The sequence below is a fragment of the Hydra viridissima genome, unplaced genomic scaffold (assembly GCF_058129835.1).
Source record: "Hydra viridissima isolate aposymbiotic clone 2 unplaced genomic scaffold, HvirCarnegie_v1 scaffold_2, whole genome shotgun sequence".
Classification (NCBI taxonomy): Eukaryota; Metazoa; Cnidaria; class Hydrozoa; order Anthoathecata; family Hydridae; genus Hydra; species Hydra viridissima.
Window position 1 is genome coordinate 24,713,383 of NW_028324301.1, and position 16,618 is coordinate 24,730,000.

At 26.4% G+C, this 16,618-nt stretch overlaps 2 protein-coding genes and 1 long non-coding RNA gene across 13 annotated transcripts in view; 2 read left to right on the plus strand and 1 right to left on the minus strand.

Moving 5' to 3' along the window:
- Window positions 1-724: 724 nt before the first annotated feature.
- On the plus strand, window positions 725-4,518 carry LOC145193150 (glycerophosphodiester phosphodiesterase 1-like). 7 transcript variants are annotated; one of them, XM_090078279.1, is made up of 4 exons: window positions 750-830; window positions 1,434-1,636; window positions 1,791-1,903; window positions 3,449-4,518. In XM_090078279.1, exon 4 carries the CDS (start codon window positions 3,468-3,470, stop codon window positions 4,377-4,379), a length of 912 nt encoding a protein of 303 aa, XP_089934405.1. In that variant the 5' UTR covers window positions 750-830; window positions 1,434-1,636; window positions 1,791-1,903; window positions 3,449-3,467; the 3' UTR covers window positions 4,380-4,518. The 7 variants fall into 7 exon arrangements, with proteins under 7 accessions (XP_089934411.1, XP_089934405.1, XP_089934406.1 ...); XM_090078280.1 differs by having other exon boundaries at window positions 759-830; window positions 1,434-1,519; XM_090078282.1 differs by lacking the exon at window positions 750-830 and adding an exon at window positions 2,541-2,566 and having other exon boundaries at window positions 1,503-1,636.
- Window positions 4,519-6,901: 2,383 nt separating this feature from the next.
- The window catches only part of LOC145180546 (DNA-directed RNA polymerase III subunit RPC2-like), a 16,721-nt gene continuing 7,004 nt past the window's right edge, over window positions 6,902-16,618 (plus strand). For all 5 annotated transcript variants that reach the window (XR_016450312.1, XR_016450315.1, XR_016450314.1 and 2 more), the window contains exons 1-27: window positions 6,902-7,017; window positions 8,317-8,349; window positions 8,523-8,579; window positions 8,660-8,724; window positions 8,822-8,897; window positions 9,534-9,602; window positions 9,743-9,774; window positions 10,187-10,278; window positions 10,355-10,475; window positions 10,657-10,738; window positions 11,220-11,369; window positions 11,536-11,649; window positions 11,836-11,916; window positions 13,339-13,443; window positions 13,541-13,588; window positions 13,666-13,731; window positions 13,846-13,956; window positions 14,071-14,259; window positions 14,624-14,687; window positions 14,806-14,871; window positions 15,035-15,083; window positions 15,291-15,329; window positions 15,405-15,479; window positions 15,662-15,760; window positions 15,840-16,053; window positions 16,334-16,420; window positions 16,523-16,559. Coding sequence is in view for 1 of the 5 variants with exons in the window: in XM_090080578.1 (XP_089936704.1) it covers window positions 6,967-7,017; window positions 8,317-8,349; window positions 8,523-8,579; window positions 8,660-8,724; window positions 8,822-8,897; window positions 9,534-9,602; window positions 9,743-9,774; window positions 10,187-10,278; window positions 10,355-10,475; window positions 10,657-10,738; window positions 11,220-11,369; window positions 11,536-11,649; window positions 11,836-11,916; window positions 13,339-13,443; window positions 13,541-13,588; window positions 13,666-13,731; window positions 13,846-13,956; window positions 14,071-14,259; window positions 14,624-14,687; window positions 14,806-14,871; window positions 15,035-15,083; window positions 15,291-15,329; window positions 15,405-15,479; window positions 15,662-15,760; window positions 15,840-16,053; window positions 16,334-16,420; window positions 16,523-16,559 (2,272 nt within the window). In the remaining 4 variants the exon portion in view is untranslated. The remainder of the gene's footprint in view (window positions 7,018-8,316; window positions 8,350-8,522; window positions 8,580-8,659; window positions 8,725-8,821; window positions 8,898-9,533; window positions 9,603-9,742; window positions 9,775-10,186; window positions 10,279-10,354; window positions 10,476-10,656; window positions 10,739-11,219; window positions 11,370-11,535; window positions 11,650-11,835; window positions 11,917-13,338; window positions 13,444-13,540; window positions 13,589-13,665; window positions 13,732-13,845; window positions 13,957-14,070; window positions 14,260-14,623; window positions 14,688-14,805; window positions 14,872-15,034; window positions 15,084-15,290; window positions 15,330-15,404; window positions 15,480-15,661; window positions 15,761-15,839; window positions 16,054-16,333; window positions 16,421-16,522; window positions 16,560-16,618) is intronic.
- The window catches only part of LOC149892572 (uncharacterized), a 22,900-nt gene continuing 13,725 nt past the window's right edge, over window positions 7,444-16,618 (minus strand). Inside the window, exons 2-3 of the long non-coding RNA XR_016450316.1 lie at window positions 12,452-12,552; window positions 7,444-7,484 (exon numbers count right to left, since the gene is read on the minus strand). This is a non-coding gene — a long non-coding RNA (uncharacterized LOC149892572). The remainder of the gene's footprint in view (window positions 7,485-12,451; window positions 12,553-16,618) is intronic.

Here is a 16,618-nt window from a genome sequence, read left to right on the forward strand (position 1 = left end):
TTATACGTAATCCTAATAGCATTGGAATCTATCGGTAAATTACCGATAAATTACTGATAAATTACCGATTGACTCAAATACTTTTACAATAATTACCGATACATTTACTAGGCAGATGATAGAATTTCCTCGATTGAATTATTTTTATTCATGTCAGTAGTTGCGAACTTCAATTCTTTTACACCATATTTTCTAAAGGCCTCGACAATTTTCTTTAGAAACCATGTTCTTGTCCCACGATTTTATAATTCATTAGATAAGATAAAAAGAATCGTCTTTTATTTTTTCTGAAGCATGATGATCTAAACTTTGGATTTTTAACTTGACACTTGCAATCTAAAAAGTTCAATCCTCGAGTCATAAAACCTCAAAAATTGATTTTATTAGGAATAATATTATAGTTGAAAAAATATTTGAAAGTAAACTTCTTGCTAAAATAAAGTGACAAAGTTTTATCAAAAACATCGTAGTGATGAGACCCAGAATTTACTGAGATAAGTCAAATCTATACACTCCAATTAATTGGTATAATGAAGAGTTTTTCACAGTTTTATAGCTATTTTTCAGGTATCAGCATTCGCGGTCTTGGAACGAATTAACATTTCCGTTATATACTTAAATAAATCGCTTTATGAAATCGTGTAACGAATTTTCGAAATCTATCAATCGCATTCCTGTCTCGAGTTTGTCTCTGCTTTTCATGGGCTCTTTTTAATACGTTGCTATGCGTTACAATAAAAATATAAGTAAATTAATTATGCTTTTAAGTGTGCACGAACTACGTCAAATTTCAGAAAAAGTTGACGATTTACTTGCTAATTGTCAAAATAGTGAGTACACTTTACTAAGTTTTTAAACATAGTATGCTGAATTACTAAATAATTTTAATAAAATTAATCAACCAACAGCTTGTTTAGATAATAATAATTTTTTATTAAATCCATTTCTTCTCCAACAAAATTTCCAACAATATAAACAAACCGTTTTCCTTTCGGAATTCATGACATCGAGATTTTATTTTATATATATAAAAAAAAAATTATAATACTAAACATAAGAAAGTAAGGAGAAATTTATTTTTGGAGGGGAATCTCCTCTTTGTATTTCCTTAATTAAGCACTGATCTTCACCTATGTAATTTGTGAATGGTAATTTAAACTTTTTTAGATCAATATATTTATTTAGTATATGCGTTAACAAAAAGCCAGCTTAGCAAAATAAGTAACAAATTATATTTTTAGCCTTCGTTAACTAATAACTTCGAATTATGTCACGTTCGATATTTTTCGTAAATTGAGTTTTTCCATAGAAAGTCCTTAAGCTTTTTTTCGTTTTTTGTGGGATATTTGTTAATTTGGTACTCAAAAAAATATCACTAAAAATTTTTTTTCAATATAAAAAAATGATTTAGAAGTCTCATATTTTGTTTTAAGGCTTGTGTAAATGCAAAGATGAGCGTGTAAACAGAAGCACCTTTGAACGCATTGTTAGAGTTAGTAACTCAAGGAATTAAATTTAAGTGAATAACTTTTTGATCTCAGTAGAAGTCATTACATCGTTAATTTATCGTTTTGTTTAAGAAGAAAAGAATTTAATTATTCATTTCTACCGTTTAATCGGCAGGATTTTTTCTTTCGTAAGGCATTTGATTTAGTTTTAAGATTTTATTTCTTTCGTAAGGCATTTGATTTAGTTTTAAGATTTTATTTCTTTCGTAAGGCATTTGATTTAGTTTTAAGATTTTATTTCTTTCGTAAGGCATTTGATTTTAGTTTTAAGATTTTATTTAGAAAACATTAGGAAGACAAATAGAATCAAAAACCTAAGTTGAAAAAATTGTTCTCGAAAAAAGTCACTACTAGAGTTGGTCTGGTGGTTAATCGTTATATGGTTTGTTAGAAAGGTATAATTTATTATTTATTAAAATGTTTTATTGCTAGGTTTTGAATTTTGGAGCCATTCTTTATCATTGAAAAAATCGTAGCTAGTATTTTGCCGCCATTCATTAACAAAAAAAAAAAAAAATCGTAATTTGAACTTTTGCCGCCATTTCTCGACATTAAAAAAAAGTTATTAAGTTAGCTTAATGTCAGCCGCACAATTCAAGTTTTGTAATTCTAATGAAATCTAAAAGTCTAAAAAAATATTGATAACAACTCAAAAATTTAAGTATCAGGGGGATGTCGTAATCTTAAATTATAACTAGATGTCTAACTGCCGTAAATCGGTATAAGAAAAAGTGAAGTAAAAATCGGCCATTATGGGGGGCAAAATCTTTACGCTATTTATCAAAACAAAACAAATACGAAGCTTTTGATTTGTTAAATTTGCCCCCCATAATGGCCGATTTTTGCTTCAAAAAATACGCGAAAGTTAGACATCTAGTTATTTTTAATATATCATTGGTTTCTGCGCGCTTTTTTTTTTTTTTTTTTTTGAATGAATGAAACGGGAATGAATAGGTATAAAAAGATTATTAATATGATAATTATTTCCAAATGAAGGCTTTTTAGATAAATCTTGAAATTTTCATTATCTAGTAGCAAAGAGAAAAAAAAGACATCAAGTAAGCTAAATGTTTATGTGAATAATTTTATGCAACATAATTTTACGTTGATAGTTTTATGCTAATAATTTTTGTTAATTTTGTAATGATAATTTTGTAATGATAATTTTATGCTAATAGTTTAATCTTGATAATTTATGTCGGTAATTTTGTATTGATGATTTTATGTTGGTATGTAAAATTAGTTTGATTTCTTCATAAGACTTTAAAAAGTTATTTAAAAACGTAATTGGGTTTATTGGCTTTCTCTCATAACAGAAGCCATAGTTGTCAGAATACATTTAATTTAAAATAGGTTATTGTTATAATTTGTACTAAAATTGATCGTTTCGACGGAAATGCGAAAAATATAAAATGGTTGCAAATATGAATTTGTTATTCCAGTATTGAAAATTTCTCCAAAAAAAGAATCATAATTCAGGTAAAGTTTAATAGACCATTTATAATAAAAATGGTGTCTGTCGTAATAACGTTTCTACTTTTTTTTTTTATAATTGCCTAATAAGTTAGTAATTCCTGTTATAGAAAGAAACGTTCTTTGAAACGCTGGAGAGGCTAAAGAATCATATTCTTCAGAGCCAGTGTAAAAACTCTCCAAAGGGAAGGGGGCTTTAAGTCTCTTTAATAAAATTTGATCACAAAGTGTTTTTTTCGATAATTGAACTTTACAATTACAAGCGAAGAGTCGCACTTTTCCACTTTCAAATCAATTAATCGAGCAAGATTTTTTAATTTACTATTTGTCAAGCAACCCATGTTAAAAATAATAAAAGCGGACCAACCATGCCATAAACTTTTGAGAAATTCTTTTGAGTGCACGTCTAAATTTGCTTGAATTCTTATCAATTTAATTACCTGTTTGTTTTTTTTACTCTCTTTCAGGTAAAGAACTTCTCAAAAAATGATTTTGGAATGTTTTGTTGTTACTTGTCCTGTGCTTCTGATAGTATCTGCTATTATTTACAAACTTCTCAAGTTTCCCAAGCAAGATATTAATCGAGTGAAAAAGTTATTGCTTCCGAATAACGTTCCTTTAGTTATTGCCCATAGAGCTGGTAAAGATCAGGCCCCCGAAAACACTCTCCTGGCAATAGAAACAGCCCACAAAAACGGGGCTGCGGCTGTTGAAGTTGACTTGTGCTTCACAAAAGATAATGTGGCGGTGTTGCTCCACGATGATACTCTTGAACGAACGACAAACGGCTCTGGTTTAATTTGCAAAACGCTTTATAAAGATGTATTGCAGCTCAACGCTGCTGCTAAGTTTAGTCGCCCTGTCAAAAATGTTGTTAAAATTCCAACACTGGAAGAAGCAGTAGAATTTTGCGCACAGAAAAATATCATCATAGATTTGGATGTAAAATCAAATCCTATGGAGACCGTCAGTATCCTAAAGTATTTGCAAAAAACTGTACCTCGTGTCACTGACATAATCATTGTAACGTCATTCCACGCTCACATACTGTATGCTGTACGTCGTCATTGTCCCGATTTCTTAACAGGAATTATCTGGGATCCGACGTACGTTATATATACATTTACAGGAGACGAGAATTATAACGGATGGGCTGCTCCCATTTATCGATATCTCGATCACTTATATGCGTTTTTAGTGCATTCCTTTTTACCTCGATTCCTCGGCGTCTCTCTTGTAGCAATTGACAAAGACATGCTTTCAAAGAAGTATGTCGAAAAATGGAGGTCGAAAGGAATTGAAGTTGCTGCTTGGACAGTAAATAATTTAATAGAGAAAAACTTTTTGCTCCATCTTGGTGTGCCCATAATTACTGACTCAATTGAAAAATTGCAGTAACTCACTTTATTGTATTTTGCTTCATGTAAAAATATATGGCTCATATAAACTTTTGCATTGTACTCTGCAAATTTACTCAAAATTTGATCAAAAAAAGACAGCAGACCAAGTTATTAAAATGATCCTAAAGTTTGAATTATTTTGTGTTTTTATTGTTAATGATAAAATTAGATTACGTAATTGTTTAAAGATTTGCCCAAAGATCTCAGTCGATTGATATCTGCGCATGATGACGTTTCTTTTTTTTGTAAATCTTATTTTCAAGTAAATTTTAATATAAAATGTTTTCTTATAAAAGATTGTTTTTAAATATTAAAGCCAACTAAAAAATTAAATATAATCATGTTTACTCTTATTTAAAATAAATTTCGCACTTGAAATGTGGCGTTAAAGATCAAAACATGATATTTCAAAAATGCCCTTATTTGATATATAAAACAGACGAAATTCATATTTTATGTAATTTTCATGTTGAGAATTTTATACCTTCCTGAAAAATATAAACTATTTCAGGTATTTTTTAGAAATCACTTTATTGTCAAATTAGAGGTTTTTACTTGAACAAGTACATTTTAACAAAATTTTACTCTGAACTTTGCATATTTTTACTTAAAATCTGAAGAAAATTTAACAACTATAAAATATAGTTTCGTTCTTTGATTATATATATTTGGCCGCTGAATGACACTACCACCTAAAACAATAAAAAATCTGTTTGAATTTATATTTTATACTCCACTTATTTGTCAAGTGTTATAAAAAAGATCAGCTTGCGTTACGGCTTTTTTATTTTCTTACTTTTTTTTAAAGCGTTTTCTAAAAAAAAGTGTTTTTTTTTTGCACAAATATTTTTTTGGTGAGAACTGAAAATTTGATGAGAAGTTTGCAATTTTTTACCACTTTTTCATTGGTTACTAACTTTCCAATTAAATTTGTTCGCTTTCTATGAAAAGACATTTTTAGAAGATTTAAAACGATTTAAATATTAAGATACAAAGAAATGCATTAAAAAGTAGTAAGCGAAGCAATTCTCAAATGGCAGGTATGAAGTCTACAGTTTTAACAAAAGAGAAATTGAAAGGAAATTTTCATTTTCCATTACGTCATAAATACTTGAAAAGCAATGTCATCGAAAGTCTTTTAACTTGGTCAAACCTATCAAAGAGCGTTATTGAAACTTTATTACGCATTTTTTCAATAATAAGAAAAATTTTTCTAAAAATGGTTAAAACAAAAATCTGACAGAAAACCGATATTAACTCCCAGAAACAGCCGAAAATTATCAAGGTGGTGTAAGTAGACAACTACGTGGTCCAAAGAAAAGTGGAAATAATTTTTACTGATGGAAGTAATTTCAAACTAAAAAGTAGAAATTACAAGAATAAAATCTCAAATGCACATCAGTCACTTTTTCGTGATAGCATTGTGTTTTCGTAATAACATTGTGTTGAAAATGTCAGTGCTTTGAGCTGCTTTTGCTTTAACAGATTAGATATGTGCAATGTTGTTATAGGTTGAACCAACTAAAAGTATTTTCTAATCTGATGCGATGGTTGGAGGGAAAAAGAATTGCTGATTCCATAAGTAAACATGCTAATTGAAAATAAATCATAGTGTGGCAGTTAAAACAAGATGAACCTCTTTCCCACACAGCTCGCACAGTTAAAGCATGGGTGGAATAAAATAAATTAAACTTTATTCCCTGCCCAGTTTGATTCCCTAATTTGATTCCCATCAAACTTATGATGACTAAAACAGAAAGAATTAGTTTCTTGTAAATTAATAATCATAATGATATTGATAATGATAATAACAATAATAGTAATAATAATAATAATAATAATAATAATAACAATAATAATAATAATAATAATAATAATAATAATAATAATAATAATAATAATAATAATAATAATAATAATAATAATAATAATAATAATAATAATAATAATAATAATAATAATAATAATAATAATAATAATATAATAACAATAATAATAATAATAATAATAATAACAATAATAATAATAATACTAATAACAATAATAATAATAATAATAATAGTGATAATAATAATAATAACAATAATAATAATGATAATAATGATAATAATAATAACTACCCCCCCCCCCCCTTTATATTTAAAAAGGAGGATTCCTAAAGTAAGTCTTTCGTGGTGAAAACCCACAACAAGTTTAAAAAAAAAAAGCATGTTGTATTAAAAATGGTAGCTTCAGCAATACGAACTAATTTTTTAAAAAACATCTTTGAAAAATAAATATTTTGTTTTACTAGCAAACAGCAACACTCTGATTGTTACTGATGAAAGATAGTGGGATTTTTTAATATATATATATATATATATATATATATATATATATATATATATATATATATATATATATATATATATATATATATATATATATATATATATATATATATATATATATATATATATATATATATATATATATATATATATATATATATACACACACACACACACACATACATAAGCTTTGTTCTTGTAAAAAGACTACGTTTAAAAAAATCAACAAATTAACATTAGCTTAAACTCAAACTCATGACTGTATTTTCTCATATGGATGATGCATCACCTATAAAAACAGTTGACGTAAGTTAAAACATCATTTTTTCTTTTTGTGTCTGATATATAACCTTAAGATTACTGCTTAAAGTTCATAGTTTAATATTGTAGCTATTAATGAAAGAAAGATAGGTAAATATGATAAAGGTTGGAATTCAGTATAAATTTAAAAGAGAATTGGTAAAAAGAAACAAATTTTAATTTTAATTAAAACTTTTAATATTCAAAAAAAACTATATACTATAAATACTATATAGTTGATGATTTTTTAACATTGAAAAAGTAATCAAGTGTATAGTGTTTTTAAATAATTTTAATATTGATTTGGGTTAAAATAATTTTAAGCTAAATTTAGGTAAAAAAAAAAAAAGTTTTTTTTTTGATTGATTTTTCCTATTAAATAAAATGCATAATTAGATAGCACATAATAAATTAAAATTACCAAGTTAAGTGGTCAAGAACTTTCATCAACTTTAAGGAGTTTGTCTTGTTTGCTGAAATGATTGTAAATGAAAAAAATAAATTTTTAAGTAATACATAAGTAAACTTTTAAGTAAACTTTTAAGTAAATATGAAAAGTTTTAAAAAAAATCTTTCATGCTTACTGTAAACTTTCTTTAATCTCTCATTAAAAATTTAGTCTAAGATTTGGATCTTAAAATTTCATAAAAATTCTTTAATGTGACTAAACTTGACATGTTATACAGCTTTTTATATAAAATAAATAAATTTGCAGTAATTAATATTTTCCCAAAGTATTATTTTTAATGATGCTTTGAAAAACATGCCATCAAAAAATTTCAATTTACCTGTAGAATAAAAACTTTGAAAATCAAAAACAAGAAAAAGATGTCTAAAACTTATAAATTTTTCAGCAATTCCAAATGAACACAAAATTGCTTACTAGAGCAATTCCAAATGAATAGAAAATTGCTTACTATATTTGTGGATATATTTCTAATGAAATAAATTATTTTTCATAAAATGATTTCACAAGCTTTCTTCAATTAAGCCTAAAAGTTTTCACATTATCTTTAGATTATCTCAGATATTTAGATAATCATTATCTCAGATATTTAGATTATCTTTCTCTCAAGTGTTTAAATAATCTATATCTCAGATATCTAGATTATCATTAACTCTCTGTGATAGCAAAAAAATGTTTATTGAATTAATAAAAAATAGTTTCTTTCAGTATTTTTTTATTATCTCATTTTATTTTTCAGATTTTAAATTAACCTATTCATTAACATTAAAGGTGTGTGAAACTCAAAGCTTCGAGTTCAAGTTTATTCAATAATTGAATGTTTAAAATTTTTTTTATAGGATAAATGGAAGTTAGTTCCTGCTTTTTTAAAGGTTGTTTTTTTTTTTCTCAAGAGCGTAGAATATTTTTCATTGTAAATCTATCTCATTATTTGTAAGAGATTTTTTTGCTATTACACTTTGATGCTTAATTCAATTAGGGTACTGAATGATGAAAATTGAAAATACTTTTTCACATCTGAGTGATATATTTTCTTATCATTTAGGTCAAAGGACTTGTCAAGCAGCATATTGATTCTTTTAACTATTTCATTAATACAGAGGTTAGTTTTTTTTATTTTTCAGATTTTGTATTTTAGGAAAATTGTCAAAAGATATGTAATCTAATTTTTACTATTTAAAGATAAAAGAAATAGTAAAAGCAAATGGGCGAGTTCAAACTGATGCTGATCCTGTTTGGTATTTAAAGTAAGGAAAAATGACTATTAACAAATTTGCTATTTTCTAATTAGCTTTAAAGTAATTTTTTAAAAGTTATATTTTAACCATAATTATATTTTTATAGGTATCTAGATGTTCATGTCGGGGTTCCTGATGTAGAGGAATCTTTTAATGTTTCTCGATCTGTTGCTCCCCATGAGGTAATGGAGAACTTCTGTATTCTTTTTTATATAGATTTATTCTTATTAGGTTATTTTCAAAACAAATATTAACTAAAATAATAATGATAATAATAATAATGATAATGATAATGATAATGATAATGATAATGATAATGATAATGATAATGATAATAATAATAATAATAATAATAATAATAATAATAATAATAATAATAATAATAATAATAATAATAATAATAATAATAATAATAATAATGATAATGATAATGATATTACTTACTATAAATTTTTGTAACTGCTTAAGGTTGTGACACACAAAAAAAAGTTATTTTAACCATTTGCTTGAATTTTAAATTAGTTTTGATTAAAATTATTCAAAATAGTTTTAAAATTTTGGTTTTTTTGCCCAATAAACTTTTGGTATCAAATAAACTTTATAGTTCAAAGAAATGAAGTTATCTTTGAAAAAGTATTAAAAAAGTTAATCATCATAGATTATAAAATCTTAAAAATTAGAAAATTTCTACATGTGAATTAAAAAATTGATGGTCCATGTTGAAGTGACTTCGTCAAAACTTCAAAGAGGTTAATTGAAAATAAGTGCAGTTACACTGTTTCCTAAGGTATGTTTTAGATCTGTTTATTTATTTTTAGTGCAGACTGCGTGACCTCACATATTCTGCCCCAATAACTGTGGATATTGAATATACAAGAGGAAATCAGGTTTTTTATTTTACAAATAATTTTATCATTTTAAGATAAATGGCCTTAAATAATTGCATTAAATATAGTGCCAATCATGTGGACTGGTATGAACTTTGCAGACCTTTTTAACATACTTAATGACTGCTTCATTTTTATAGAGGGTTGTGAGGAATAGTTTGCCGATTGGAAGGTATACTTAGTTGTATTTGATAAATAAGTAATATAATAATGATGGATTAGTTTTAAAACTGAATTTTTTAAACAAAAAGGATAAAAAGTTTAAAATCTATTTAAATCAAACATTTGAAAGGCATCAATTCAAATTGTAAACATGATAGCTGATACACTGCAAGCCATGTTAATTTAACTTCCCTGTCTGTTCAGATGCGAGTCTGCTGTTAAAGTTGCTAATTTCCTATTGAGTTGCTTTTCTATATATATATGTGTGATATATGTATGTGTGTGTGTCTATATATATATATATATATATATATATATATATATATATATATATATATATATATATATATATATATATATATATATATATATTAAATGAAACAAATACATTTTCTTTAAAAAAAATTCTTCCAATTTTATAGAATGCCAATAATGTTACGTAGCTCGAATTGTGTGCTTGCTGGTAAAAATGAAATAGAACTAGCAAAGTTAAATGAATGTCCAATTGATCCAGGTGAACTTTTTTTGTTTATGTGTTTTGTCTATTCAACATTAACATCATAATTATTTTCTTTTTTGTTTTTTTGCAGGAGGATATTTTGTAGTACGTGGCTCAGAAAAAGTTCTTCTTATTCAAGAGCAGCTGTCAAAAAATCGAATGATTCTTGAACTAGATAGCAAACATCATCTTATCAGCTGCTCTGTTACAAGGTTTACTGATTTGAATGTTTAACAATTACATTATGAGCACTTATTATACTTAAAGTTCATTTTGTTTATCATTTATAATAGGGATTAAAGTTTTTTTTAGGGCAAAAATAAAGTTTGTTCCAAGGTCAATTGCATTTAATTTTTTTTTTTTTTTTATCAATAAACTGAATTTTAATTTTAGTGCAACACATGAAGTGAAGAGCAGAACAGCTGTCATACAGAAACATGGGAAGTTTTATTTGAAGCACAACTCCTTTACTGAGGTTTTTAAAACTTATTAGACAATTTTTTAAAAATTTTGATGGTTTAAGAGTAGATATTATTTCCCCCTAAGATAAGAAATATTTTGATTCTGCTAAAAATAAATGGTTCTCTAGATTTCTAGTGTTATGCAATCTGTAAGTTCTATTGCTTTACTTACTTTATTCCTGAATCAACTATAATAATTCTCAAAAATCAACTCTTATGTAAACAAGGTATAAAACTTTGATTGGCTTTGTCCTCTTTTATACTTGATTTTTAAAAAAAATACAACCACACTGGACAAAAGTATTTAGCAGGTTAAAATAATTTAGTGGGGTTTAAAGAAATTGCTTAAGTTAAACAACATTTATACCTATAAATTTTATAAATATTATTATTATTTTAGAATCTTTTTATAAAAGTTACTCCAGTTATTTTTGATCAGTGTGTAACATAATCTTAATGTAGTGTAAAATTTAATGTTTCAGAGCTTATTTTTAGGACATTCCACTTTGCACAATCTTTAAGGCAATGGGTATAGAGTCTGACCAAGAAATTGTTCAAATGATTGGAATTGAGGAGGAAGTGCTTAACTATTTTGCAGCATCTATAGAAGAAGCAAGCATGCTGCAAATATATACAAAAACCCAGGTTTTTCTTAAAAACCAACCTGTTGTACCAAATAATATTCTTAGCATGAAAAAAAAAGCTCTTAAAAAGTGTTTTAAACATTTTTTTTGTTTAAAAATTATTGCTTAGATACCCTTATGCTACTATGATGATGGTTTTTTATATATGTATAATCATTTTTATTCAGGCTTTAAATCTATTAGCAAGCAAGATTAAGCAACGACAGATGTGGGGTCGTCAAATGTCTAAAATGGATGAATGCAAGCAATTGCTGTTCAAGACATTACTGGCTCACGTTCTTGTAGGATAATTTTTACTAATTCTAAAATTTTTAGAAAAAATCTGAAGTTTTGTTGACTTTTACATTGAAAAATGTTTGTGATTTTTTATTTTTAACATTAGGTTTATTGAGAATATCAAAATTTTCATTTATTTAAATCTGTAAATAATTTTTACAACAAAAAAAATGAAAAAAATTTATTTAAAGATAACAAAGAATAATTATCGTGCAAAAGCTGCATATCTTGCTTTGATGGTACGAAGAATTATACTTGCTGTGAAGGGTGTAGTGAGTTACTTTTTATTGCATTTTTCAAATTTCTTCTTTGGTTATTTTATGTGCTGTGATACAGAATTTTTCTCAGCCAGTTTTCTTCAAGATGGTAGTTTTGAAATTTAAACTTGTAAACAAAAAATACTTTTTTTTTTTTAGTCAAAAGTTTTCACCTTAAGTTTGCTTAAAATTAACCAAAGAATGTCAAATTTTTTTTTGTAAAAGCTTTACTTCTTTAGCTGTTAATATGCAATCAATTCTTTTGTAATGCCTGTTATATAAATGTTAAACATGAATTTTTACAAGTGAGTCAATATGATATAAATTATAACATAATATTCATGAGATTCATGATTTGTGAGAATTGTTATATCACCTAATCAAAATGTCAAAGTTTTCAATCAACCAAAAAGTATTTTAAAGTTAAATTTTCTGTCTTCAAACAGACTTAATTCTAATCTCTTTACTCTGATATAAAGAGATTCTAATTACAGTTTTCACAAACCACAAATACTCCTCTAGAAATGTTAGGATAAAATTATGATAAAACCTATTTTTTGAAGCTCATATAGACGTTTCCAGACTGCATAGTCTTAAAAACACAATTGTTTTGTTGTTTTGGTGCTTCTTCATATCACTTTGTACATTGATCTAAAATAAAAAGAGTGGTATAATGAGACAAAAAGTAAAAAGTCAGTAAAAAGTTGACAACAGAAAAATCCAATACTAATAATTTACTGACCTTCAATGACATCATGAGGAATATTACAAGTTTAGAATAGTACTAGTTCCACTTCTTGATCAAATTTTTAAGAAGTTAAGGTCATTTATTATTGTGTCCGCTTCAATTGCTTTTTCTATTCATCATTCATTTTAAGCAATAAAGACTAAAAAATGACTTTGTAAACAAATACAAGTCTGATATAATTAAGATTTGAACTGGGAAATGGGTTGCTATTGTTCCTGTGTCTTCAAATTCATGTGCACATTATCTGATATTGAAATAAATTTTGATTAGACAATAACTAATTGATATCTTTAATACAAACAGTTGTAGTGTTTTAAATTAGAATTTTGTTATCTAATTTATATTTACTGCCTTTTAATTTTAATATTTTTGCTCTCTTCTTTAGTCTTTTACAACTTTATTTTTAAAAGCAGTTTTTCATTTCAAGTCTAGCAACCTTAGCTTAATCAAAAAAGCTGTTTTTGCTGTTTATTTTTTCTTTTTCTTTTTTGATTATATACATATTTAACTCCAAATCCACCTGGATCAAAGTAACATTTTGATTCACAAAGAAACAAGAAGAGGCCTGTATTTGCCCCTGAATCCCCTTTAACTAACTTTTGTGCACAAATTAGAGCAATGACAGCAGCTATAAAGATTGTAAACTTTTCTCTAAGATGAACTATTTTTATTTAAATTTATTTTCAAAGATCAAAATTGATGATAAAGATTATTATGGAAACAAACGTTTGGAGTTAGCTGGCCAGTTAGTTTCGCTTCTTTTTGAAGACTTGTTCAAGCGCTTTAACATGGAAGTATGAATATATGGTTTTTTAATTTTTTTTATGTTCTGAAAATTCTGAAGAATGTTCTATTGATGATAGTAGTAATAAGCATATTTAGTTTTTTTAGCTGAAGAAAATTGCAGATGTCACAATTCCAAAGCCACGTGCTGCTCAGGTAAAAACTTAGCAACTTGTAAATATAGTTGCCAAAATAGGCTTTAAATCTTTAAGAGTTTTACTTTGATCTTTTAGTTTGACATTGTGAAACATATGAGACAAGACTTGATATCGAATGGGCTTACAAATGCTATATCAACAGTAATTGTTTCTTTACTTGCTTTTAAATGAAAAAATTATTTTTTAACAATCTTAATTTTTTTTGTCAAAATTCTTTTTAACATAAAAATAGTGCTTACATATTTATTTTTCAAGGGCAATTGGATTATCAAGAGATTTAACATGCATAGAGTGGGTGTCTCACAAGTTTTATCCCGCCTGTCGTACATTTCTGCTCTAGGAATGATGACAAGGGTTACCAGTCAAGTAAGGTTTTATAAGTTAATATAGAAATCTTTGTTTCCTTTTGTTTTTTTGTTGTTTTTTTTTGTATTATATATTTGATAGTTTTTGCTTAAAAATCTACTTTTGAAATTTCAGTTTGAAAAAACACGCAAAGTAAGTGGTCCACGCTCCTTGCAACCATCTCAATGGGGTATTTTATGTCCTTCTGATACCCCTGAAGGTGAAGGGTGTGGTTTAGTTAAAAATCTTGCACTCATGACTCATGTTACAACAGATCAAGTTCAATATCCAATTAAAAGGTTACTGTGTAACCTTGGAGTTGAGGTTTAAAAAGTTTTTAAAAATATTTGTTTACTATAAGATTTTTTCCTAAAACGATTTTTCAGTCTAGATATTTAACTAATAGAGCATTAAAAAAGCTTCAAACAGTGTGAGTTTTCTTAGCAAACTTAAATTTTCATTAAATAATTGAGTTTGTGCGGTGTAAATTTTATTGGCTTCATAATAAAACTGCCAAGATATTGTATTATAACTTATTAAAAAAAGTTATTTCCAGCTCTGCACATTACAGTTGAAAAAGTCAATTTTTAGAAAATTAGTTTTATGACTTTGAATGATGGGATTGTTTGAGGATCAACAATCCCATCATTCAAAATATTATATTTATGTTATATTTATTTTTTTAAAGGATATCAATCTTTTATCTGGTGAAGAGTTCAGTTCTCCATTAGTACATTTGGTTTTTTTAGATGGTAGAGCTTTTTCTAAATTTTTTCAATGTTTGCTTTTTAATTTGAATGCTGCAATTTAGAAATAATATTTTGAGATTTTTTTAAATTATAAATCTTTGAACTTTTTGTTGATCTTCAGGTAATATCATCGGTTTGATTCGTCATCATCGTCGTTTGATAAAAACATTTCGACTAATGAGAAGAGGTATTTTAAGCCAAAAAAGAAGCATTTATTTAAAAAAGAACCTCCTATACTTTTTTTAGTTAGGAAAGAGAATCTCCTGCCATTTTTTTTAGGAAAAACTACAGGAACATGTTTTGAATTTAGTATTTTCTTTGTATTTGTTTAATATACTTGTTTAATGTAGCTGGTTATATCAATGAGTTTGTTTCTATTTATCCAAGTCATTCTCACAGGTATAATTCTTAAATGAAACAAAATTTGTTGCAATTTCTTCTTTTTATCTTTAATTTATTTTTTAAGTTTCTTTTCTTTGATAAATTTTTAAAATTGTTTTGAAGCAATTAGATTTTGTAATGATTTTTTTGACACTTGTTTCAAGACTTTTTACACAAAATGGTTATTTCTGACAAAAATCTTTTCCAGCACAAACTTATTTTTAGATGTGTGTACATTTCATCAGATGGTGGAAGAATGTGCAGGTTCATCCTTTTTACAAGGATTTTTTGTCAAAATGTTTTTTATAAGAAATAAAATTAACTTTTTTTTGGTTTTAGGCCTTACATCATTGTTAAAAAAGGGTTTCCATGTGTGACCCAGCAACATATTACTGAATTGTCTCAAGGAACAAGGTATTTTTATTTTAAGGTGAAATTTTTTTTAATGCTAAAATTCTTTGTGTAGTTTTTAAGTCTTAAGGAGACTGTTATTTGATCAAAGTTTAACAATTTTAAAAAAATGTTAAAACAAGTTACTTTGAGTTACTAAACACAAATTTCAATAAAATATCTGAAAAATTTTTTGTAAACATCAGGACATTCGAAGATTTCCTGCACCAAGGATTAATAGAATACTTAGATGTAAATGAACTGAATGACTCTGAGATAGCATTATATGAAGCGGAATGCACAAAGTAATTTCTCCATTTTTTTAGTACTTAACAATATTGTTATCTTTCTACACCCACTGACTTTAATGTTCTATAATTTTAGAGACACAACACATATGGAGATAGAACCTTTCACTTTACTTGGTGTATGTGTAGGCTTAGTGCCATATCCTCACCACAACCAATCTCCTAGAAATACTTACCAGTGTGCTATGGGTAAACAAGCTATGGGCACTATAGGTTACAATCAGAGAAATCGAATTGATACTTTAATGTACTTGCTTGTTTATCCCCATCAACCTATGGTTAAATCTAAGGTCAGGTTTGTAATGTTCAGATTTCTTTTAAATTTGTAATTTTTTCTTAGTTTACAAAATTTTTCTTTTAACTTTAATGTATTTGTGAAATCTAAAAAACTTTTTTATCAATACAAATTAGGACACAATGCTGTGTCAAATATTTTGTACTTAAGTTTATCAAAGCATCAATGTAGTATATACAACAAAAATAAACAGAATAAAAAATCTTTTTTTTTTTTAAGTATTTTCCTTTTTTTCATTATGTAATTACAAAAAATAATCTTAAAAGTTAATTTAGACTCTGGACATCATTCAGTTTGAAAAATTGCCTGCAGGACAGAATGCAACAGTTGCTGTTATGAGTTATAGTGGTTATGACATAGAGGTGTTTCATTTTGCATGTATATAGCCTGTTGATTCAAATAACTTTGAGTAGTAATGCATTTCACTATATATTAGACAATGATCTTTTGGTTTTTATTTTAAGGATGCTTTGATCATCAACAAGTCCTCACTAGACAGAGGTAGGATCAGTTTAATGTCAAATTAACTTTAGATACCATAAATCTAATGTACTGTAGTA